Raw genomic sequence first — 26,877 nt, forward strand, 5'->3', positions numbered from 1 at the left:
TCAGCAATAGCTAAATTAAATAAGCAGCAGCTGTGAATAACAACACTGACCTTATCTCTTGGGCAATGTTTGCTATAGGTTGTCAATGGCCCTACTATCAACACTTCCCCTAAATAATTTAGGGGAAATCTTAATCTACACAGAATTCTACTATGCTAACACATGTTAGTTTAGCTTTATTTAGTCCAGTTTTTGTAAAACTATCCACAAACATATCTAGTATACTGTCAATATTTAGGCATGTAAAACAACTAGGTAAAATACAACAGTTTGTTAACATAAATTTTTATAATACACTATCATTCGTCTTCTGAAATAACCATATCTACCTACTGGAAAAAAAAAAAACTTTTCCCCTCATACTTTCTTTAACCCACCATAAGATGTGCAAAAGAGACCCTCTTCTAATTCCGGTTATCCAGAATTATACCAAAAACCCATTTATGCTTACAGGCCAAACTCTTTTTAACTATAATAAAATTTTATATTTACTCAGTGGTTGGTTAACTGCTTCTATGTGGCTTTAGAAAACTTTAACATGGAACTAGCAAATTTTTTAAATAACTGAAAACTATATTGCTTCTGTAACTTCACAGTCATATTTTGTCTTAAGGCCTTTTCTACTCACTGGTTTCCATATTTTGATCAATTAATGTGAAGAAAATATCAGAGAGAGTGGTAGGGAACCAGCAGGGGTATTTAAGGATTTATATTTTCTACATGGTAGGTTTTGATAATATTTTATGTAATTATTTCTATATTTTAGATTCTTAGTATTGAGATGTATTGTCATAATCACAAAATACTATAGTGTCCCATCACATTTCATTTCATGCAGAAACTGCAGTTAACAAAATAATTTATTTATTGATTTATTTTTTTTGAGACAGAGTCTTGGTCTGTCACCCAGACTGGAGTGCAGTGGCACGATCTCCAGCTCACTGCAACCTCTGCCTCCCAGGTTCAAGTAATTCTCCTGCCTCAGCCTCCCGAGTAGCTGGGATTACAGGTGTGTGTCACCACGCCCAGCTAATTTTTGTATTTTTAGTAGAGACGGGGTTTCACCATGTTGGCCAGGCTGGTCTCCAACTCCTGACCTCAAGTGATCTGCCCACCTCAGCCTCCCAAAGTGCTGGGATTACAGGCATGAGCCACCGCGCCCGGCCAACAACAGAATTCTTATCTTGGGTTTTTGTAGGAAGAAGAGAAGAATATATAATATACTGAGCTTGCAGTTTACAGAAAGCCAATTCTCTTACTGAGAGTATGATCAACATTCTCTTAGAAAGTAATACATTTGCTTCTTTCAGTAACTCATATTGGTTTGCTACCTATTAAATACATTTTCCAGACTTCCGTAAAGTTTAATCTGAATCTACAAAACAGATGTCAACATTACAGGTAAGGTAAAAATGTTAGGAAAGAATCTAAACAAATATTAGAGATATAGGTTACCTAAGCAAAATATATACAAAATATTTAAACACAATCTTTTATTTAACATAGCACCTGGAAAAATGAACTATTTATTTAGCTATATTTACTCATATGGATTATTTTCTTCCTTCTAAAGAATGAAATACGCTATCCTTAAAGCAAAAGGCACCTTATTATATCCAGAAGTTTAATAATCTTTAATCATCATGCAAAGCCATATGAAAATGCATTTACTAAGAAAAGTAGCAGCTGACACCACTTCTCTCAACCTCTTCAAAAGAACTGTATATAATGTACTTTTATAATGTACCTCAAAATAAAAACTTTAAATTATATTCATATGATACATTTTAGTAATTTACTTATAATTAGTATAAAGAACTCCAAAATGCCCAAGAAAGGATAGTTATTGGGTCAGAATTGATATTAGTGATATAAAACTGGGAGTGAACAGAAATGTATCATTAGGTATATTTATTAGGAAAGAAGACTGAGAGACTTAGTGCTAGCTTCTGAATCTTGCTACATGCAGATCTGATGCCAAGCAATATGGCCATAAAAAGATGATAACATAAAAGCCACCATGCAAGAGAATCTATTGATATTTTATAGACTAAGAAATGCTTAGTATATATAATGGAATACTGATTGTACTTTAATCACAGGTATTATCTTCAGTTTAGTAATAATTTTTAAAAACATTTATTTATTTTTATTATATATTTTTTGAAACAAGGTCTCACTCTGTTGTATAGGCTGGAGTGCAGTGGCACGATCACAGCCCACTGTAGCCTCAACCTCCCATGCTCAAGTGATCCTCCCACCTCAGCCTCTCAAGTAGCTGGGACTACAGGCATCTGCCACCATGCTTGGCTAATTTTTGTATATTTTGTAGAGATGGGGTTTTGCCATGTTGCCCAGGCTGGTCTCAAACTCCTGGGCTTAAGCAATCCACCTGCCTGGGCCTCCCAAAGTGCTGAGATTATAGGCATGAGCCATCGTGCCTGGCCAGTTTAGTAATAATCTTAACTCCAGCTTTAAAAATCACAAATAGAATGTACTTGACAATCAGGAGAAAAGTAAGTGATGGGCTTATATTGTCCCTTCAATTTCAACATGTAATAAACCCAATTTTAATTATAAAATTATTTAAAACCATCATAGCAGAAAACTAGTCAATAATCTATGTTAATCCAAAAGCTTGAGCAGAGTTCAGAAGTACCAAGACTTTTCATAGGTTTTAGTAATTTCCTTTCTTCTGTTTAAGAAGCTTGGTGGGGTATGGTGGCTTACGCCTGTAATCCCAACATTTTGGGAAGCCAAGACAGGCAGATCCCTTGAATTGAGGAGTTTGAGACCAGCCTGGGCAAATGGCAAGATCTTATCTCCATAAAAAGTTAAAAAATTAGCCAGAGGTGATGGCACCCACCTATAGTCCCAGCTACTCAGGAGGCAATGGTGGAAGGATCACTTAAGTCCAGGAACTCGAGGTGGCAGTGAGCTATGAATCTTAAGGAGGCTGGGTGCAGTGGGTCACACCTGGGGAGGCCAAGACAGGAGGATTGCTTGAGCCTGGGAGTTCAAGACTAGCCTGGGCAACATAGCAAGACCCCATCTCTACAAACAATTTAAAAATTAACTGGGCATGATGACATGCCTGTTGTCCTAGCTACTGAGAAGGCTGAGGCCAGAGGTTTGCTGGAGCCCAGGAGTCTGAGGTTACAGTGAGCTATGACTGTGCCACTACACTCCAGCCTGGGCAACAGAGTGAGACCATCTGGGGGTCGAGAAAAAACCCTCAAGAAAGAAAAAGGCAATTGTGTCTCAAAACATTTTTCCTTTGTAATTTTCTCCAAAGGTGATAACAATACTGTTCATGGTCCAAAGAGGAGACATCTGAAATGGAATTTTTTTCTTATTTTTTTTATTCCTTTTTGTATTTACACTGAACCCCAAGAAGCTATGAAATGGATTTTTAATGAACTTTTCTATTCATGGCTGACTTTACTTACACATTTGGCTTCTGTTAATATTGATTTAAAACTACAAATAGGCCAGGGGCGGTGGCTCATGCCTGTAATCCCGGCACCCTGGGAGGCTGAGGTGGGCAGATTGCGTGAGCCCAGGAGTTTGAGACCAGCCTAGACAACATGGCAAAACCCCATCTCTACTAAAAATACAAAAAAACTAGCCGGCTGTGGTGGCGTGCCTGTAGTCCTATCTATTCCAGAGGCTGAGGTGGGAGGATCACTTGAGACCAGGAAGTCGAGGCTACAGTGAGCCTTGATTGTGCCACTGCACTCTTGCCTGGGCAACGTGAGTGAGATCCTGCCTCAAAAAAATAAATAAATAAAACTACAAATAATCTGGATTAAAAGGTAAAATAAGGAAACATTCCTCTTTCCTTGTGGCTACACCCTCTCCCTCCCTCCCCCAAATTGAAATTTTACCAGTGATAGATATTAAAATAGGATATTTTAATATTTTATAGGATATTAAAAAGGAACTACTATTTTGGTTCATTTGTTTCAAAGTGTATGACTCAATGTATTGAAAGGAATGCTTCAACCTAATCCCACACTTTCTGGAATGTCAGCAACTGTTGATTAACATAGTACTATATTTAGCATAAATACTTCCAATATTCTAGCAATAGTAGTAGATAAGTGGCTCAGTCATTCAGGAATGTTCAGTTTAGGCCAACTCTGGGTCCCACATCTATTCATCTTCTTATTGTTATGTGTTTATACAAGATAAAACTTACTCCTAGGGATAATGTAATAAGATTCAGGGAAAAAAGGGAAGGCTGCATCTTTCAGAGCCACTTAAAGGATCTCTCAAACAGCACCAACTTTTTTGGGTCCCTAGGTCATGCACATGCAACACTGTTAAATGAATTAAGGTCAATCTGGGTAAATGGGCAAGGGAACAGAGGGTAGATTTAGATTCTTACTGAGCATGCTCAAATTTCTAATGCACCAAAGAGCAAGAGTTCCCTATGGTGGAAATTAACTGCTTTATGTATGTTTGGTCTTTAAGTAAAAATATATAACCTCTTTTAAAGCTACTTGCTTGATTTCATAAATAAGTATAAAGGTTCCACAGTAGCAATACATTAAATAATTTTTTAAAAACTGGCTACAGTTCCCTCTTTTACAAAGCTAAAAATTCCTATGGCATTACATGCAAAACAGCAAGTAAATACTTTTCCAACAAAGAGAAGCATTCTTTTACAGATAGGGGTTTGGGGGGAAGGGTATTAAAAAACCCCTCCATGTTGCGATACCTACATTGTAGAAATAAGGCTCTACTAGGATATCTGACCTCTAAATAGAATAATACATTTTAATTCCATTGAATTGAATACAACCATTATTTACAATAAATTGTAAAACGTACTGTGCATCAGGACAGCACATTTATAGAAGGTATCAGTAGTTTACTAGTTAGGCCTAAGCAACTTAATCTACAGATGATAAAGCCAATGAATATCAGCATACTTTGTCAAAGAGCTGAGAAATTCTCCATTGAACACCGTAGAATTACAGATAAATCAGCTGGCTCCACTTCAATATCTTAAAGATAATATGCTAATGTTTTAAAACTCTCTTCACAAAATTTTAAAGAATAAATTATTGTATAAATAAAATCATTCATATTGATGAATAAGGCTCATGTCCACTGGGTGCATTTTTCTTTCCTAATGTTAGAATAAACATGCTCAGTAATAAAAAAATTCCAAGCATTTGCAGACCTTTTGGAGACAGGACCCTGCCTTGTTAGTAGCCATGCCAAGCTGTTCCTTGATTACACAGGGATGCAGACTCCAGGCCAGCACAAATGGTAACTAAAGATTGCACCTGACCTGGTGCTATGCATATGAGGAGGGAGGGTGCTTTGCAAGGAGAAGCTAATACACCCTGGGGTACTGGAAACACACATTAGAATGGAAAGATGCTCTGCTTGGGGATAGAGAGCCAGGATCCTTCTCCAGCAACTGCCTCACTGACTGCTGCCTCCTCATCTCTGTCCTACCCTCTGTTGTGGCTGTTGCTGAGTTGGGCTCCGGCGAGCCATGCTCAGGGGTCCTGCGCACCAGCACCTCCCCCTCTTGCACACGTTTGATCCCTAGGTCAGTGGAGCCGTGTTGGATCGGGGAGCCAGGAATACTCGAGTCAGCCTCGTTTGAGAAGTCAAAGCCATCTGGGATTCAACATATAAAATTTTAGTGCTTTTATGCTGCTCTATTATTTTCTGAGCATTTTGACCCAGGCAGATAAGAGAATGTATATATGGATATGATATAAACACAAACACTATTTATATAGTTACATGTGTGTGCACAGCATGCACACACATAAGGCAGCAGATGAACAATGTGAGGTTTGCAAATGAATTAAGACAGAAAAATCAGGATCATTAAAATGGCAATATCTCTTAGGCAAGACAGCTTGACTATTCAAGTACCATGTGTATGAAATACTGCTGGATTCAGCACTTACAAAAAAACGAAAGGCAAAGATAAAAATCCAAAATCAAGAATGAATCATTTTATGAATAGCTTGCATTATACTGTTAGTTTGGCCAGTTATATAGTTTTTCCCACAGTGCTCATATGTGCACCTTTTTTTTTCCAGTATGGTAACAAGGTTAAAGCAACTTCTTTCCTATTGTTCTTATTTAGTTCAAAAAAAGACAAAATTTAACCTCATCTTATTTTGTTTTAATCTTCATACAGCAATCTAAACATCTATTTTATAAATACATACTAAAATAACTTTAGACATTTAGTCACATTTCTAGTGATATTTTTAACAAAAAAATTTACTTTAATTATACAGGGTCTTTTAATATCATGTGCTAAGACAGTCTGTAAAAACAGTGATAAATTTACTTGACTCCATGTGTGGACTATGGGGATTTTGTACTCACCTTCTCTTCTCCATCTATGACGACGGATTGAAGCTGTTGTAATTGCAGTCCGAGAAATCCTCGGCACCGTTGGAGTGACTTCAACTTTAAGGACTTTCTGGCCTTCTTGTGTAGAATCAGGAGCATCAAATGGTAATGAGTTTTTCATGGCATTGGCAACCTACAATGATAATATAAGTCTATACAAGTTTACAATCAATATGCAGTTTTTGTTTATACTACATGTGTCCATAATTTTCGAATATGTATTTAAAATTTGCATTATAATGTGTAATCAATGTATCTTTTTATTATTATTATTATTATTATTATTATACTTTAAGTTTTAGGGTACATGTGCACAACGTGTAGGTTAGTTACATATGTATACATGTGCCATGCTGGTGTGCTGCACCCATTAACTCGTCATTTAGCATTAGGTATATCTCCTAATGCTATCCCTCCCCCCTACCCCCACCCCACAACAGTCCCCAGAGTGTGATGTTCCCCTTCCTGTGTCCATGTGTTCTCATTGTTCAATTCCCACCTATGAGTGAGAACATGCAGTGTTTGGTTTTTTGTCCTTGCGATAGTTTACTGAGAATGATGATTTCCAATTTCATCCATGTCCCTACAAAGGACATGAACTCATCATTTTTTATGGCTGCATAGCATTCCATGGTGTATATGTGCCACATTTTTTAATCCAGTCTATCACTGTTGGACATTTGGATTGGTTCCAAGTCTTTGCTATTGTGAATAGTGCCACAATAAACATACGTGTGCATATGTCTTTATAGCAGCATGATTTATAGTCCTTTGGGTATATACCCAGTAATGGGATGGCTGGGTCAAATGGTATTTCTAGTTCTAGATCCTTGAGGAATCGCCACACTGACTTCCACAATGGTTGAACTAGTTTACAGTCCCACCAACAGTGTAAAAGTGTTCCTATTTCTCCACATCCTCTCCAGCACCTGTTGTTTCCTGACTTTTTAATGACTGCCATTCTAACTGGTATGAGATGGTATCTCACTGTGGTTTTGATTTGCATTTCTCTGATGGCCAGTGATGGTGAGCATTTTTTCATGTGCTTTTTGGCTGCATAAATAGAAAATTTTCGCAACCTACTCATCTGACAAAGGGCTAATGCCCAGAATCTACAATGAACTCAAACAAATTTACAAGAAAAAAACAAACAACCCCACCAAAAAGTGGGCGAAGGACATGAACAGACACTTCTCAAAATAAATGTATCTTTGTTGTTCTGTATTCTTTTAAGCAGGCTTTTCAAATGAGAATTTCTAAAATATGAGTCACATACCCCACTGATGCCTTAAAATTGTTGACTTTCAAAGAGAAAAAGCATTCCAAAGAAAGAATTAACATATAAACTCTGATTATGAGACAATTTGGAATTGTCTGATTCTTCAGATGATAAATAACATGCAAAATTTAATCTCTGATAAACATTAGGATGTTCTCCACTCTTCTGTTTCCATGAGGAGAAATGTTCCCTAAATACTTCTGGCATTTTGTCCTACCATTTTCTGCTCCCTGAAGAGGAAAGTGACATACCTGATAATTGCCATTTGACTGATGCATGTTTCCTAATTGGGTTGTACTAATCTAGCAAAAATCTTGAGCTAAAGGATTGTCTTGCTCCTTCCCTCTCCACTTGGACAAGCCCACGTGGAATTAAGCAGCCTGGATAGGTGTGCCTGATCAGCTCACTCAAACATTCTTTCCAGTGGGCTGTTCCAAGGTCTAGATGTGAAGGAAAGTTGAGTCTTTCAATTTAGCTTTTAACAGTAATGAAAATACTTGTTCCCCATCTACCAACAGTTTTTCTGTTTATCACGTGGCTCTAGATTTGAATAGGGAAAAAAGGTATTATTGGGTCCCTCAGAGACCACTGACAATAAAGGAATACTGTTAGTAACACTAGAGTTACTAATCTCTTTAACTGTATTGCCTTGGAAATGCCACCTCTACTTAATTTACAAGATTGTTGAAAGGATAAACTATTAATTTAAAGAGATTCATAAGTTCAAGGTACTACTATGATGATATAATTTTTTAATCTTTTTATCCATTTGTTTTAATATAACTTAGGGTAAGATTAGGAAACAAATGGGAATTCAAATGGAGAATTACTGCAAATGCTACCTCAATAAATTTATATTTAGCTTAAAATATTTTTAAAATGATATAAATAAAATGGCTTTAGAAAAGCTGGGCCAGGCAAGGTGGCTCATGCCTGTAATCCCACCACTTTGAGAGGCTGAAGCAGGCAGATCACTTGAGTCCAGGAATTTGAGACCAGAGACCAGACTGGGCAACATGGTGAGACCTCGTCTCCACAAAAAAATACGAAAATTTGCCGGGTGTGCTGGTATGCACCTGTAGTCCCAGCTACTCAGGAGGCTGGGGCAGGAGGACCACTTGAGCCCGGAAGGTGGATGTTACAGTGAACTGTGATCACATCACTGCACTCCAGTATAGGTGACAGAGTGAGACCCTGTCTCAAAAACTAATAGTAATTTTTTGAAACAATAAAATAAAAAGCTGTATTCTTACAATGCTGCAAGTAGAATATAGTATTTTAAGAATACTGTTATCAAAATATTACAAAAAGCTTAGGAAATTGGAAAGGAATAAAAATCCATAGTCAAATCACCTAGACAACTATTATAGCATTTTGTATGTTTCCTCTGTCCTGTCTAGATCTAAAAAATAGTTGTATACTGTTTTTCTACCTCATACAAGGTAGCACTTCTCTTTAATATAAAACCTCAAATATATAATCTCATCAAGTAAATATTATATAACTTAAATCATTCTCTGCTGTGGGACATTTAGACTGTTTTTATTCCTTTGCAATTAGAAATAAAAATGTAATGTTGTGCTTATAATACATTGTCTTTGGTATTTATAATTTTGGTATCAAATTTAAGTTTAGTTTCCTGGAATACATTGCTAGACATGGGATAGAGGGTCAAAGAAATAAACACACATTACCAAACTGCTTCTTCAGGGGACAGTCAAGAGTTGTGTCATACTACCACTGTAACATAAAGAATGCCTTCCTCACTCCACTACTGGATATTTACATTTGTTTTTTTTTTGTTTTTTTTGAAACAGGGTCTTGCTCTGTCACCCAGGCTAGAGTGCAGTAGCACGATCTCAGCCCACTGCAACCTCTGTCTCCCAGGTTCAAGCAATTATCATGCCTCAGCCTCCCAAGCAGCTGGAATTACAAGTGTGTACCACCACACCCAGCTAAATTTTTTTTTCTTTTTTTTTTTTTTCAAATGGGGTCTCACTCTGTCGCCCAGGCTGAGGTGCAATGGCACGATTTCGGCTCACTGCAATCTCCACCTCCCAGGTTTAAGCAATTCTCTGCCTCAGCCTCCCAAGTAGCTGGGATTACAGGCACCCGCCACCACGCCCGGCTAATTTTTTGTATTTTTAGTAGAGATGGGGTTTCACCATCTTGGACAATCTGGTCTTGAACTCCTGACCTCGTGATACACCCGCCTCGGCCTCCCAAAGTGCTGGGATTACAGGTGTGAGCCACAGCCCCTGGCCTTAAATTTTTTATTTTTTTGTAGAGACGGGGTTTTGCCATGTTGGCCAGGCTGGTCTTGAACTTGTGGCCTCAGGTGATCCACCCACCTCAGCCTCCCAAAGTGCTGAGATTACAGGCATGAGCCACTGCACCCAGCCTTACATTTGTTTTTTAATTGATCACTTACCATTTGGAGATTTGTTTATTTTGTGGGAGAGTACAAAATCTTTTAACATAGAATGAAATATTAATTTGCTTATTTGTATCATGACTGCTGAAAATACGTTTCTCAGTTTGTGCCCTGCATATATTAATTTTGCTTTTAAAAACGTGATGGAGGCCAGACGTGGTAGCTCACGCCTGTAATCCCAGCACTCTGGGAGGCCGAGGCAGGCAGATCACTTGAGATCAGGATTTCAAAACCAGCCTGGCCAACATAGTGAAACTCCATCTCTACTAAAAATACAAAAATTCGCTTTCGGAGGCCAAGGTGGGTGGATCACGAGGTCAGGAGATCGAGACCATCCTGGCTAATACAGTGAAACCCCATCTCTACTAAAAATATAAAAAATTAGCCAGGTGTGGTGGCACACGCCTGTAGTCCCAGCTACTCAGGAGGCTGAGGCAGGAGAATCACTTGAACCCAGGAGGCGGAGGTTGCAGTGAGCCAAGATCGCGCCACTGCACTCCAGCATAGGAGACAGAGCAAGACTCCGTCTCAAAAAAAAAAAGAAAAAATCACCTGGGCATGGTGGTGCCTATAATCCCAGCTACTTGGTAGGCTGAGATGGGAGGATCGCTTGAACCCATGAGGCAGAAGTTGCAGTGAGCCAAGATCGCACCACTGCACTCCAGTCTGGGTGGCAGAGAGAGACTTTGTATCAAAAACAAAATAAAAATAAAAAATAAATTTAAAAAAACTGATGGAATAGGCTGGCTGTGGTGTCACACATCTGTAATTTCAGCACTCTGGGAGGTGGAGGCCAGCCTTGGCAACACAGAAAGACCCTGTCTCTACAAAAAAAATACAAAACAAGAAACAAAAAAACCCCCAAAAACCTAATGGCTTAGAATTTAGGTGTTTATGTTGGGGCGGGGGGGGGTGGGATCAATCTTATTTTAGTGACTTGTCCTATCATTTATGCTTAGAAAGTCTTCCCTTCTCTAGAAATCTGAATATTTAGAACCTTTTCTTCTCTCTGTTCTTAAAGGATTTCAAAACATTTAATTATTCACTTTATCCGAACTTTATTTTGGTACTAGAAGGTGGAAAGGACCTAAACCTATTTTGTTTTTTCTGTAACAGTTAACCAACTGTTATCATGGAATAAAAATTTTCCCCTAATTATTTGGATTGTCTTACATTTTTAACCTAGTACCTTTTTTAGGTACAAGTATATTTAATAAAGAGTAAAGATAATAACTTACCAATAGTGGTTGAGAAAAAAGCTCTAGCTGGGCTCTATAAATGATATCATCAAGAACTTCCTGGCCAAGGTCCCACTGCCCATTATACCTATGAAGAAGCAGATCATTTATACTCTTGAGCAAATATCTAATCTTCAGCACAACTTTTTAAATTGTTCCAAGTCCTGCTATTTTGGTTGTGAAGCAAAACTTTCATACCAAGTGTTATGTCATTTCATTTATAAACTATCCCACTTTTGGTTATAAAAACGATACAGATTTTAAATACTATGTTTACAAATGTTTCTTCACATAAATTGGTTTTTATTACATGCTGATATTTAGAGTAATCTTTTCAATGCATTCATGAAAACCTGGGTTATGAACTATGTAGAGATAGTTTTCCATACAGAAAACCTGACAATTTCTAGACTCCAATTTTAATGACTAGTTATGTTATATTTTGGCTTATTTAAAAGTACTAAAAGGAAACCATATTAGAAAAACAAGATAAGCCCATCATGGAACAAAAGATTCAGTATTGTGTCTGATAAGGAAGAAAGAGAAATATTCAAAGTTTCTAAATATTAGGAAGAATTCATACAATTTTATATTCCACCTACTTACATGGCATAATAAACCCCTGTGAGAAGTTGCACCATAAATTCAGGATCCAATACTATTCGACCACAGAGTTCTTTCCAATGTTTTTCATGTTGCCGTGGAAACCCACTCACACAAACCCTAGGAAAATACACTATTTAACATGTGATTTCCAGATTCATTAAATAAAATAGTTTTTGTTTTCCTAAATTCATTTATTCAATTTATTCATTCCTCAAGTATTTATTGAGTGCCTGTTATATACCAGTCATTGTTCTGGGCCTAGGCATACAGTTGTGAACAGGTGAAAGACAAAAAATAAAAAATAAAAATGAAATCTGTGCTCTCATAAAACACTCATTCTAGTGGACTGCCCGTAAAAGCAACTTTTCCAAAATAGCTAACCATCTCTTTCACAATCATCCTTCTTTTTCTTCACACACATACACACAAAAATGTCTAACTTTTACTCACCCCAAATTGTATCAGGGTGAATTACTGGGAAGTATAGAGATCTCAAAACAAAAGGACATTTCAAAATACTGTTGTCTGTGAGGCCCTTTTTAAACAAAGAACTATAAACAACTCCCTAACATCCATTCCGTCTCATTAAGTGATGCTTCCAAAAAAGTTATGCTTGATAATGATAAACAGTTGTAATATACTACATTATTTAATCAATTAATTTAGTAAGATAATTATAATAGTGAGTCCAGAAGAAATCTTTCAGTGTTTAGTGCCTTATGGTCTTGGGAAATTTTTTTTTAATTGTTTATATATTTTTTGTAGCAGAGATATACAATAAAAGACCTGCAATTTAAAAATAGCATTATATGGCCAGGCGTGGTGGCTCACGCCTATAATCCTAGCACTTTGGGAGGCCGAGGCATGCTGATACTTAGATGCTGATATTTAGAGTAATCTTTTTTAATACTTAGATGCTGATATTTAGAGTAATATTTAGTGGATCACGAGGTCAGGAGATCGAGACCATCCTGGCTAACACGGTGAAACCCCATCTCTACTAAAAATACAAAAAAAAAAAATTAGCCGGGCATGGTGGTGGGTGCCTGTAGTCCCAGCTACGAGAATGGCGTGAACCTGGGAAGCGGAGCTTGCAGTGAGCCGAGATCGCGCCACTTCACTCCAGTCTGGGTGACAGAGCGAGACTCCATCTCAAAAATAAATACATAAATAAATAAAAATAGCATTATATTAAGATAAAACTATGTGGGGAAAGGGGAATGGAAATTTATTCTTCAATTTCAAGGAGAAAAAGGAATAAATGTAATGTTAGACCATTAAAGTTTCTTCATTTATTCCTCAAATGGATGATGGTGAGTATCACATCACTATGGTATTTACATTACATATATTTAAAACAGTGACCCAATAGTTATTTTTTTAATTATGTAGATACTTCCATACTAGAAATTATATCATTTCCTTTTTTTTTTTTTGAGATGGAGTCTCGCTCTGCCGCCCAGGCTGGAAGTACAGTGGCCTGATCTCGGCTCACTGCAACCTCTGCCTCCCAGGTTCAAGCAATTCACCCACCTCAGCCTCCCGAGTAGCCTCCCGAGTAGCGGACTACAGGCATGTGCCACCACTCCCGGCTAATTAGTAGAGACAGGGTTTCACCATATTGGCCAGGCTGGTCTCAAACCCCTGACCTCAGGTGATATGCCCACCTTGGACTCCCAAAGTGCTAGGATTAGAGGCATGAGCCACCGCGCCTAGCCTAGAAATTATATCATTTCTACCTATTTAAGATAGGATGAAAATGTTTTAATGCCAACTTAACAACGTACAAGGAGTACACAGTTTTTCAAAATTCTGTAGAGGATATATGAACAAAAGAACAAAAGTTTGAGGACCACTAAACTCCGCTATCATTTTTGTTATTAAGAAATTCTATTAGACTGGGTGTGGTGACTCATGCCTATAATCCCAGTACTTTGGGAGACCAAGGTAGGAAGATCACTTGAGGCCAGGAGTTCAAGACCAGCTTGGACAACACAGTGAGACCCCATCTCTATAACAAATTTAAAAATTAGCCAAGTATGGTGGCACATCCCTATAGTCATAGCTAATAAAGAGGCTGAGGTGGAAGGACTGCTTGAGCCTAGGAGTTCGAGGCTGCAGTGAGCTATGTATAATGATTATGCCACTGCCTTCTAGCCTGGGTGACAGAGGAAGACTCTCAAAAGAAAAAAAAAAATCTATTGAAGGCCACAATAATGTTGCCAATAAGAGAGCCGGCAGTTTTCTTTTAATGAACCAAAAGTAATGAATTATAAATAAGTTTATCTGCAGATAGGCAGTAAGTGCTTAAGTAGCATCTAAATTAGAGACAAGAATTTTGTTAATCATGGTATTACAGTTAAGAGAAACAAATATTTTTAAGTAATCTATAAAATCAAAGTAACAGCTAATTTAGATGGGCAAAATTAATAAGTTTTGTTATAAGCAGGATCTCTTCCCAGTAACAAAATAGCATGTGACCTTGAGCAAAGCACTTGTGGTGGACAGACTCTTGGAAAGCCATGATCCCTATGATCTTTCTGGTATTCACACTGTGTCATGCCCTTCCCCTTCAGCAAGGGTGGGATCTACAGCTTGCTTCTAACCAATAGAATAAGGCAAAGGTGATGGGTTTGCATGATTATGTGTACATGAGTACGTTACATAAGGTAACAGGTCTTGCTGGAGTCTCACTCCTCCTACGTTGAAGAAGCAAGCTGCCATGTTGTAGGCTGCCTGTGTTGGGAGGCCAATGTGACAAGGAGCAAAGGATGGCTTCCAGCACACAGCCACAAAAAACCGAAGCCCTCAGTCCTATAGCCACAGGAACTCAATTCTGCCAACAAAACTTCTGAGCCTCAGATGAGACTGCAACTCCAGCTAACATCTTAACTGCAGTCTTGTAAGATGCTAAGCAGAGGACCCCAGCTAAGCCATCTGGATTCCTGACCCATAAAAACTGTGAAATAATAAATGTGTGATGTTTTAATCTGCTTAATTTGTAGCAATTCATTATGCAGTAATAGAAAACTAACACAACATTTAACCTTTTTGGGGGATTGATATCCTCAAGTAAAAATCATTTTGAAAGGCTAAATTCAGAATTCCTTCTATAACTGAACTTCTGTGACTCTAAACATCCATTGTCTCTGAACTAATTTATATCACTTAAATTTTTTCTTTTTTGAGACAAGGTCTCACTCTGTCACTCAGGCTGGGGTGCAGTGGCGTGATCTTGGATCACTGCAACCCTGCCTCCCAGGTTCAAGTGATCCACATGCGTCAGCCTCCCAAATAGCTGGGATTATAGGCATGCACTACCACCCAGCTAATTTTTGTATTTTTGTATAGAGACAGGGTTTCACCATGTTGGCCAGGCTGGTCTCAAACTCCTGACCTCAGGCCTTGGCCTCCCAACGTGCTGGGATTACAGGCATGGGCCAATAACCCTGGCCTATGTTTTTTCTATAGTAGAAATTTAAGGCCAGGTGCGGTGGCTCATGCCTGTAATCCTAGCACTTTGGGAGGCCAGGGCAGGCAGATCACTTAATCCCAGGAGTTTGTGACCTGCCTGTGCAACATTGTGAAACCCGGTCTCTATTAAAAAAAAAAAAAAAAGCCCAGCATGGTGGTGGGCACCTGTAGTCCTAACTACTCAGAAGACTGAGGTGAGAAGATCACTTGAACCTGAGAGGCAAAGGTTGAATGAGCCAATATGGCACCACTGCACTCCAGTCTAGGTGACAGAACAAGATTTAAGCCTAAGTCTGTCCAAATTATTAGAAATTATGATTTAGTAAAGATTATAATCCATGAGATACAGAATATCCACCCCCCACATACAAATGAGACACACACATCATTGGTACTATTGCTAATCACTTTCTCCAAGACAGAGACAGTTATTTATGAAATGAATGGAAAGAGGTTCATACTCCTTAAGACTTTCCCCATATACAGCACTATTTTTTTCAAAGATCTCAAAGTGATTTACAAAAACTGGCAACCAGGGAATAAGATATATCACTAAACAACCCTAGATTTGGATGTCTTGGTACAACTCTACGTTCAGCTAGAAAATATTTCTTTAACGCTGAAAACATTTTCAAGAATGCACGAGGACAGGCATGGTGGCTCACACCTGTACTCGCAGCACTTTGGAAGGCTGATGTGGCAAGAATGCTTGAGGCCAGAACTTCAAGACAAACCTGGGCAACATAGCAAGACCCTGTCTCTGCAAAAATTAGCTGAGAGTCGTGGTGTACACCTGTGGTCCCAGCTACTTGGGAGGCCCAGGCGGGAGGATGCCTTGAGCCAAGAAGGCTGAGAGCACAGTGAGCTATGATTGAGCCACTGTACTCCAGCCTGGGTGACAGAGAGAAATCCTATCTCATAACAACAACAACAACAACAAAAACAGCCTCATGAGGATAAGGACTCCTACAGGAATGCAAGCTCCATGAGTTTTGTTTACTGCTGTAATACCAGAAGTTAGAACAGTGCCTGGCTTAGAGAATGTGCTCAATAAATATCTGTCAAATAAATATGAAGATTAGTAATAATCACTCTTCTCACCTGGAACCCATCCGACAAAGAGATTGGTAAGATGAGGCAGGCATATATACAATAGCAGAATTATAACACAGCATGAGAAAACTCAGGACTTCAAACCTAAAAACAACAAATGCAAGGTTAAAAGGATTACAAATAATTACTTTTACTAGCAACTGGTTATGACAATGCCTTAATATTGACCTTTATGATTTCTTAATCAAATCAATATAGCATCTTCCTCAAAGTTTTCCCTGTTTATATTCTCCTTATTACAAGTCATATCCCTTGCTGTCATCTTGTCATCTATTTCCGTTTTTAAAAAATAAATCAGGCCAGGCGCAGTGGCTCAAGCCTGTAATCCCAGCACTATGGGAGGCCGAAGTGGGTGGATCACAAGGTCAGGAGATCGAGACCATCCTGGCTAACATGGTGAAACCCCGTCTCTATTAAAAATACAAAAATTAGGCAGGCGTGGTGGCACATGCCTGTAGTCCCAGCTACTCAGGAGGCTGAAGCAGGAGAATTGCTTGAAGCCGGGAGGCGGAGGTTGCAGTGAGCCGAGATTGTGCCACTGCACTCCAGCCTGGGCAACAGAGTGAGACTCCATCTCAAAAAATCAATCAATTAATCAATCAATCAATCAATCGTGCTTGAACAGATGACTCCCCTATGAATAAGTCTACCATCTTCCTACTGACTTCATAATAAAATCCAAACTTATCACAAGGTCCTTTAAAATCAAAGTCCTTCTTACAAGGTACTTTAAAATCCACCCTCATCCTTCCTCTCCAGCCTTACTTCCCTCCATTACCAACCACATATACCACACTTCATCAATCTTCTTACCATTCCAACAATATGCTGTAACCATTCAGAATCCCTTGCTTTAATGCTTGCTGCTCCTTCTTAATAGAATATACTTTTTTACTTGGGTGATTCCTGATAAGATTTCAAGTCCTAGATCAAATTTTTACCTTAGCCATAAAGCCCTTCTTAATTCTCTCTGCTAAAGTAAACCAGTCCCTTACCTGTGCAGCTCTAACATAGCATTTATCCCACTGAATTGTAATTTTACGCCTCTATGTCTCTTTTACCCATTTAGTAATAAAGCAACTTTAGAACAGAGATCCTGATTTATTCATCTCTATCATTAGTGTCCAGCACAGTGTCTAAAATAATTGTTTAATAAATACTTGTTGAAAGAATAAATAAATGCTTTCCTAACATTTATAATGTCTAAGAAAGTGGCTCCTAAATCTGAATGCACATTAGTTATTTAGAGACCTTTTTAAAAATATAAACTTCTATGTCTTAACCCAGCTGACCCACTTAAATCCTTGGGTAGGAACCAGGGAAGTTGTACCTCTAAAAAGCTTCCCATAGATGAATGGCGAAGGGTTTATGGAAACTCTTTGTACTATTTTAGCAATGTTTTTTGTAAGTCTGAAGTTATTTCAAAATGAAAAATTAAAAATCAAGTTGAAAGTCTGATCTGGAAGCAGCCATACTTTCAGATCCCTTCACTTTCTCCATATATCTAGGTAAAAGAATGGAGATTTATTCTCTGAAAGGATAAAAACGAATTTCTACCTGGGAGCCCCAGCTGTGATGGGGGTGGATGCCAAACTGAAAATAGGAAGATTAAGTGAAGTGAAATATACCTGACTAGATATTGCCAGTTGGCCACCAAAATACTAGCAACAAGATCTCTAGTTAAGATACCAGAAGAGTTGTTTCTAGGGAATTTGACCACTCTAAGAAAAATGACTTAATGATATGGACTTGGGAAATTTTCCAAATGAATGGCCTAGTGGGATCCTATGGTGAAGTTTATAGTCAGTTACTAGGTTGGTGCAAAAATTAAAAAAAAATTTTTTTAAATGGCAAAACCACAATAACTTTTACACCAATACTAGCTCAAATCACCCATATATTAACATGGTCAGAGCTTCTCATTTTTTATTCCCTCTCCCCACTTTTTTTTTTTTTTTTGAGACAGCATCTCGGTCTTGTCACCCAGGCTGAAGTATAATGGCACGATCTCGGCTCACTGCAACCTCCGCCTCCTAGGTTCAAGCCATTCTCTTGCCTCAGCCTCCTGAGTAGCTGGGATTACAGGTGCCCACCACTAAACTCGGCTAATTTTTTTTGTATTTTTAGTAGAGACAGGGTTTAACCATTTTGGCCAGGCTGGTCTCGAACTCCTGACCTCAGGTGATCTGTCTGCCTCGGCCTCCCAAAGTGCTGGGATTACAGGTGTGAACCACCGCACCCAGCCTATTCCCCTATTCTTAAACATGAGGGAAAAAAGATTGCCAGACATCTAACGAACTCTACTAGGATGAAAAAGAGACTATAAAGAAATAGAAGGGCCAGGCGCAGTGGCTCACATCGGTAATCCCAGCACATTGGGAGGCCGAGGCGGGTGGATCGTAAGGTCAGGAGTTCGTGACAAGCCTGGCCAACATAGTGAAACCCCGTCTCTACTAAAAATACAAAAATTAGCTGGGCATGGTGGTGCGCGCCTGTAGTCCCAGTTACTCGGGAAGCTGAGGCAAGAGAATCACTTGAACTCGGGAGGCGGAGGTTGTGGTGAGCTGAGATCATGCCACTGCACTCCAGCCTGGGCAACAGAGCAAGACTCCATCTCAAAAAAAAAAAAAAGAAATAGAAGGCTCGGTCCAGTAGGTCATTCCTGAAATCCCAGCACTTTGGGAGGCTGAGGCAGGGAGGATTGCTTGAGCTCACGCATTCAAGAGCAGCCTGGGTAACATATTGAGACCCCACTGGTACAAAAATAACTTTTTTAATTAGCGGGCCATGGCGGTAGTCCTAGTTATTCAGGAGGCTGAGGCAGGAGTACTTGAGCTCAGGAGGAGCACCTGAGCTCAGGGGTTCTAGGCTGCAGGCTGCAGTAAGCCATGATCATGCCACTGCACACCAGCCTGGGCAACAAAGCAAGACCCTGTCTTAAGAAAAAAAGAAAAATATGCAGAGCTAAAGCATATTTAGCTTTGGGGAAAAAAATGTATGTGTATTCCTGATAAAGCTGACTACATAAAAAACTAAAACATACAGCAAAAACAAGTAAATATCAGAATGCCATATCACTCTTTATACCCATTAAGATGGCTACAATCAAAAAGATGGAAAATAAGTGTGAGAATGCAGAGAAACTGCTATCCTCATACACTGTTGTAGAAACGTAAAATGGTACAGCTACTCTGGAAAGGAGCATGACAGTTCCTCAAGAAGTTAAGTGTTGAATTACCATATGACCTAGCAATTCTATTTCTAGGTATATACTAAAAAGAACTGAAAATGTATGTTCATACAAAAATTTGTGAATGCAAGTTCAAAACAGCTGTTGTGGTCTAAATTCATGTTGAAACTTAATCCTCAATATGGTGGTATTAAGAGGTGGGGACTTTGCAGCTGGGTGAGGTGGCTCATGCCTATAATCCCAGCACTCTGGGAGGCCAAGGCAGGTAGATCGCCTGAGGTCAGGAGTTCAAGACCAGCCTGGCCAACATAGTGAAATCCTGTCTCTACAAAAAAAAAAAAAAAAAAAAAAAAAAAAAAATTAGCCAGGCATGGTGTTGCACACCTGTAGTACCAATTATTCAAGTGGCTGAGGCAGGAGAATCACTTGAACCCAGGAGGCAGAGGGTGCAGTGAGCCAAGATCGTGACACTGGGTGTCAGAGCTAGACTCTATCTCAAAAAAAAAAAAAAAAGAGATGGGGCCTTTGGGAAACGATTAGGTCATGACAGCTCTGCCCTCCTACATTTGATTATCTAGAAGGTGCCATCTATGAGGCAGAGACTATGAGCCCTTACTAGACACTGAATCTGCTGGCACTTTAAGCTTGTACTTTAGAATCTGCAGAACTGTGAGCAATACATTTCTATCGTTTATATATTACCCAGTCTAAGGTATTTTGTTATAGCAGCCCAAATAGACTAAAGAGAGCAGAGTTATTCATAACAGCCAAAAAAAGAAAAAATAGAAATAACTCGAATGTCCATCCACTAATGGATAAATAAAATGTGGTATATCTACACAATGAAATATTATATAAAAAGAAAGTACTGATACATGCTACCACAGAAACAAACCTTATAAACATGCTAAGTGAAAGAAGCCATACACAAAAGGCAACATATTGTATGGATCCATTCATGTAAAATGTCTAGTAACAAAAACTACTCAATTGTATGCTTTAAAGGGGTAAATTTTATTTCTATTTTTTTTTTTTTTTTTTGAGACAGAGTCTCACTCTGCCACCAGGCTAGAGTGCAGTGGCACAATCTCGGCTCACTGCAACCTCCGCCTCCTGGGTTCAAGTGATTCTCCTGCCTCAGCCACCCAGTAGCTGGGATTACAGGCATGCGCCACCACACCCGGCTAATTTTTGTATTTTTAGTAGAGACAGGGTCTCACCATGTTGGCTAAGCTGGCCTCAAACTCCTGGCCTCCAGTAATCCACCTGCCTCAGCTTCCCAAAGTGCTGGGATTATAGGCATGAGCCACTGCGCCCGGCTCCCTAAAGGGGTAAATTTTATGGTATGTGAATTATATCTCAATTTAAAAAATAAATGTAAAGTCAATAATTAACTGAAAACGTGCAACATGAAAAACCAGTGTCAATTCCTCAATATTCAAAGAACTATTGCAAGTCACTAGGAAAAAAAAAAATACACAGCTCAAGAAAAATGGGGCTGGGCACAGTGGCTCACATCTATAATCCCAGCACTTTGGGAGGTGGAGGTGGGAGGACTGCTTGAGCTCAGGAATTTGAGACCAGCCTGGGCAATACAGTGAAACAAACCTTTGCCACCAACCGGCCAAAAAAAAAAAAAGGACAAAGGACATGAATATGCAGTTCACAGGTAAAGAAAAACAATAATGAATAACAATGCGACACTAGTTTTTAACTATCAGATTGGTAAAGATTAAAAACTTTGAAAATAATCAGTATTGGGAGTTAGTAGCAGGAAAAACTCTCAAACTACTAGTAGGACATTCAATTGGTATAGTTGTTTTGGCAAGGCTAATTTGACAATATCTACTCAAACTAAAGCAGACATTCTTTTTTTTTTTTTTGAGATGGAGTCTCCCTCTGTCACCCAGGCTGGAGCGCAGTGGCGCGATCTCGGCTCACTGCAACCTCCGCCTCCCGGGTTCAAGCGATTCTCCTGCCTCAGCCTCCTGAGTAGCTGGGACTACAGGCACCTGCCACCACGCCCAGCTAATTTTTGTATTTTTAGTAGAGACGGGTTTCACTGTGTTGGCCAGGCTGGTTTCGAACTCCTAACCTCGTGATCCGCCCACCTCGGCCTCCCAAAGTGATGGGATTACAAGCGTGAGCCACTGCACCCGGCCACAGATATTGTTTAGCATAACAATTTCACTGCTAGGAATTTATCCTATAGATACTTTTCGTGCTCTTACGCAAATGTATGTACAAAAATTGTGTTCCCTGCAATATTGTTTATAGTAGCAAAAAACTGAAAACAATCTAAATTTACTCAATAAGAGACTGGCTAAAAATTGATGGTACATACATAAAATGGAATAATAACTCATCATTAAAAAGAATAAGATATCTATGTGCCGCTAGAGAAAGAAATACAAATTTTTTTTAAGAGATGGGGTCTCGCTTTGTTGCCCAGGTTGGAGTGCAGTGGTGCAATCATAGCTTACTGCAGCCTCAAACTCCTGGGCTTGATCCTCCAGCCTCAGCCTCCAGAGTACCCAGGACCATAGGCATGTATCACCACACTCAGCTATTCTTTTTTTAAGAGAGTGGGTCTTGCTATACTGTCCAGGCCGTTCTTGAAGTCCTGGCCTCAAGTGATCCTCTCACCTCAATCCATGCACTAGGATTATAGGCATGAGCCAATGTGTCCAGCCCAAGACTTATTCTTGAAAAAGCTGGGCTGGGAAGCTGAGGCAGAATAGCTTGAACTAGGGAGGTGAAGGCTGCAGTGAGCTGAGATCGCACCACTGCACTCCAGCCTGGGCGACAGAACAAGACTCCGTCTCAAAAAAAAAAAAAAAAAAAAAAAAAAAAAGGCTGGGCATGGTGGCTCACGCCTGTAATCCCAGCACTTTGGGAGGCTGAGGTGGGTGGATCACAAGGTCAGGGGTTCGAGACCTGCCTGACCAAAATGGTGAAACCCCATCTCTACTAAAAATACAAAAATTAGCCGGGCATGGTGGCATGTGCCTGTAATCCCAGCTACTCAGGGGGCTGAGACAGGAGAATCGCTTAACCTGGGAGGCAAAGGTTGCAGTGAGCAGAGATCACACCACTGCACTCCAGCCTGGGCGACAGAGCGAGACTCCATCTTTAAAAAAAAAAAAAAAAGTGAAAATATATCAGCTTGGCAGGTTGGCTGAATTGCATGCAGTTTGCTGCTATGTTTGGGGGTTTTGTTGTTGTTGTTGCTGTTTTTTTTTTTTTTTTTTTTGAGATGGATTTCACTCTTGTTGCCCAGGCTGCAGTACAGTGGCGCAATCTCAGCTCACTGCAACCTCTGCCTTTTTTTTTTTTTTTTTTTTTTTTTTTTTTGAGATGGAGTCTTGCACTGTTGCCCAGGCTGGAGTGCAGTGGCGCAATCTCGGCTCAGTGCAAACTCCGCCTCCTGGGTTCACACCATTCTCCTGCCTCAGCCTCCCAAGTAGCTGGGACTACAGGCGCCCGCCACCATGCCTGGCTAATTTTTTGTACTTTTAGTAGAGATGGAGTTTCACTGTGTTAGCCAGGATGGTCTTGATCTCCTGACCTCGTGATCCGCCCGCCTCAGCCTCCCAAAGTGCTGGGATTACAGGCGTAAGCCACTGTACCCGGCCATTGGACTTTTGGTCTTTAAAGTGTGTTTCTTGCTCCAAAAATGTAACTAAGCAGTCCATATGGGTATAATATCTTCTGGTCCTTTTACAGTACTCTGAGCATTTGATCCACAATCTGAGAAGCAAAACCTAATGCAGTGTCTGTTCCTGTCAGGACCCATTTGTCACCTCTAGAGACTGCTGGCATCTGTTCAGCTTGCCAGCTATGCGCAGGACCTTCCCCCAGAGGAATCTGCCCCATAGCCATCTGCAGTCTTTGTCTGTTTTATTGGCATTTTATGCCTCAGACGGTACAAAAAATATGTCTAAATTCAACCCATCTCTGCATTGCTGCAGTACCACCATGTCCACTCATTTCATGGACCCAAGTGATCACTCCAGGTGACTACACAGGGATATTTGCCCATAGGTGCCAGTCACCTGATTCTAGAAAGGGGTTCTCCTGATGTGCATTGACATATCCTACTTATGCACTCTTCAAATTCCCATAGTGATTTCCATATGCCTGTTTTTTTCCATACAGGCATCCCTTTAATAGGCCAGTTTTATATTACCCTTCTGCCTGACCACATGGCCAGGCCACTGGAGGCTGAGGCGGGTGGATCATCTGAGGTCAGGAGTTTGAGACCAGCCTGACCAAAACACCTGAGACAGGTGAAACCCTGTCTCACTAAAAATACAAAAAATTAGTCAGGCATGATGGTGGGCACCTGTAATCCTACCTACTTGGGAGGCTGAGGCAGGAGAATGGTGTGAACCCAGGAGGCGGAGTTTGCACTGAGCCGAGATCTTGCCACTGCACTCCAGCCTGGGCAACATGAAAGACTCCATCTCGAAAAAAAAAAAAAAAAAAAGACCAGAAGTGCAACAATGGGCAAAGAGACATCCTCAGGGTAATGGAACAAGCAATTATGTGGAATGAAAGCAATTGAAAAATGAAAATAATTGAAACAATCAAATGAGATATTTTTGGTCTAAAAGGTTGGGGTGAGATACAGGCATGAAGGGTTGGCTTATAGGCCTTCATGACTGTGTACTTAACCTGATCGGGGCCAAGGGAGAGCCAATTATCACTAGAGAGATTGCTCTGTTTTTCTGGGGGATTTGGGATGAGGCAGTGGAGAGATGATGCTGGGATAGTCATCATTACTATTCTGTTCTTCTCATAGTGACAGAAGGTGGTGGTATTACTATACTTTTTTCCCTTCTTTTCCACATCACCTCAACATTTTTTTTCCCACCTAAGGCAGTGGTTCCAGTACCAGTGCTGCAACTGTGGGTGCAAGGAGCAGAGATGATTCCTAAGCAAAAAAACCGGAACTACACCTTCAAATCTTTATGTCAGAATTCCTAAAGGCCTGATGGGCTAGGCTGTGCCTTCATTCCATCTGGCAAAATTAGGATTGACAGAGAATGTATATTTATCGCCTAGTTGTGATAGCACATTAGTTCTTTATATAAATCTACCCTACATCCTTGGGAGTGAATTGATAGGGAGGCACTTGCTAGCCAGTTTTGCTGCCAGAAATACAGACCAACACGATGGTTAAACCTAACCTCTCTCCAAGGTAGAAAAGTCTGAGTATAAATGAAGAGAGAGAGAAATAGTAGCTGAGATTTTTTTATTTTTTACTTTGTTATTTTTATTTATTTATTTACTTTTTCTGAGATGGAGTTTCACTCTGTCGCCAAGGCTGGAGTGCAATGGCGCGATCTTGGCTCACTGCAACCTCTGCCTCCCCAGGTTAAAGCGAATCTCCTGTCTCAGCCTCCTGAGTAGCTGGGATTACAGGCATGCGCCACCATGCCTGGCTAACTTTTGTGTTTTCAGTAGAGACAGGGTTTCACCATGTTGGCCAGGCTAGTCTCGAACTCCTGACCTTGTGATCCACCCGCCTCAGCCTCCCAAAGTGCTGGGATTACAGGCGTGAGCCACCGCGCCTGGCTTTTTTTTTTTTTTTTTTTTTTTTGAGACAGAGTCTTGCTCTGTCACCCAGGCTGGAGTGCACTGGCGCGATCTCAGCTCACTGCAACCTCTGCCTCCTTGGTTCAGGTGATTGTCCCTGCCTCAGCTTCTCGAGTAGCTGGGATTACAGGCACCACCACCACGCCTGGTTAATTTTTTTTTTTTTTTTTGTATTTTTAGCAGAGATAGGGTTTTGCCACATTGGCCAGGCTGGTTTTGAACTCCTGACCTCAGGTGATCCACCTGTGTCGGCCTCCCAAAGTGCTGGGATAACAGGCATGAGCCACTGCGCCTGGCGAGATTTTTTAAAATGAATAAATGAGTTGTGCAATGTGGGAAATACATTAGCACCTTGGAAGACACTCAGAGCAAGAGATGATACTATTAGCTCAATTATACTAGATGCCTGAAATAGTAAAAGTCATGCGTTTGTGAGACTACTCCTGCTTTTAGAACTTAATAAGGTTGAACAGAAGTCTGTAAACTTCAGTGACTTCTCTCTGGGAGATATTTTGGTCATAAATGATGATGAACTGGGATAATTGTTAATGACTGACTGGTACTCTATGAATGTGCCAGTATCTTTGGCTCTTATTTTTCAGGTTTCATTTACTGCCATCCTGTGACATGGTATAATACTGGCATTGTTGGTAAGGTTATAATATTGGTCATATGTATTGGAAATTGAATTGAAGCCTCCTTAGAATGAATACTAATGGAACATGACTTGTCTGAGGAGGAACTAGATTTAGCTAATCATTAACTAATTTCTATGACAAATAGTTCTGCACAAGTTTACCACAAGGTAGATAAAGAAGAGGGGTGAGGTAATCAAATTTGTGCAAAAATATGAAAATATATGCAAACATTAAAGGATGAATTAGTTATTTCTTTAAATCTATCCATAACCTACACTGGCTCCTCCAAATGTTAGGCATATTCGTAATGATAGTATCTGTCATATAAATGCTATACTAAATGTAGATGCCCAGATAAACATGATCATTTCTGAGCCTTGGCCAAAGACCAGGGGACAGCCTGTAAAATAAATACAGGTGTTTCTCAACCTATGATGGACTTGCATACCAATAAACCCATTGTAAATCGAAAATATCATAAGTCAAAAAAGCATTTAATACATCTACCCTACTGAATATCATAGCATAGTCCAGCCTACCTTAAATATGCTCAGAACACTTACATTAGCCCTACAGTTGGGCAAAAATCATTTAACACAAAGCCTATTTTATATTTATCATAAAATTGAATATCTCATGTAATTTACTGAACACTGTACTGAAAGTAAAAATGAGAAGGGTTGCACAGGTACTTGAAGTGCAGTTTTTATTGAATGCATATTGCTTTCATACCATTGTAAAGTTGTTGAACCATAATAATTCATGGACCATCTATAAACTGGCCTTGCCCAAAGAGACATCTGGCCTTTGCGCCTAGGAAGTTAATCTGATAAAGAGTCTTTGTTTAGGGCAGAGACTGGTAACACCAGAACTTCGGGCCGGACTGACCACCTCTGACTCTCTTAGGT

General features: G+C 39.8%; 1 protein-coding gene and 1 long non-coding RNA gene across 15 annotated transcripts in view; one reads left to right on the forward strand and one right to left on the reverse strand.

Moving 5' to 3' along the window:
• Positions 1 to 26,877, forward strand: part of LOC134737744 (uncharacterized) — a 56,207-nt gene that overhangs the window by 17,925 nt on the left and 11,405 nt on the right. The window lies entirely within an intron of this gene.
• The window catches only part of HYCC2 (hyccin PI4KA lipid kinase complex subunit 2), a 96,046-nt gene that overhangs the window by 8,116 nt on the left and 61,053 nt on the right, over positions 1 to 26,877 (reverse strand). For 8 of the 14 annotated variants that reach the window (XM_063648333.1, XM_054476847.2, XM_054476841.2 and 5 more), the window contains 5 exons: positions 16,529 to 16,624; positions 11,954 to 12,070; positions 11,348 to 11,435; positions 6,370 to 6,529; positions 5,473 to 5,640 (listed from right to left, as the gene is read on the reverse strand). In XM_063648333.1, coding sequence (XP_063504403.1) covers positions 5,473 to 5,640; positions 6,370 to 6,529; positions 11,348 to 11,435; positions 11,954 to 12,070; positions 16,529 to 16,624 — 629 coding nt within the window. The remainder of the gene's footprint in view (positions 1 to 5,472; positions 5,641 to 6,369; positions 6,530 to 11,347; positions 11,436 to 11,953; positions 12,071 to 16,528; positions 16,625 to 26,877) is intronic. The other 6 variants (XM_054476851.2, XM_063648335.1, XM_063648334.1 and 3 more) reach the window with 1 other exon arrangement.

Source organism: Pongo pygmaeus, chromosome 11 (assembly GCF_028885625.2).
Source record: "Pongo pygmaeus isolate AG05252 chromosome 11, NHGRI_mPonPyg2-v2.0_pri, whole genome shotgun sequence".
Taxonomy (NCBI): Eukaryota; Metazoa; Chordata; class Mammalia; order Primates; family Hominidae; genus Pongo; species Pongo pygmaeus.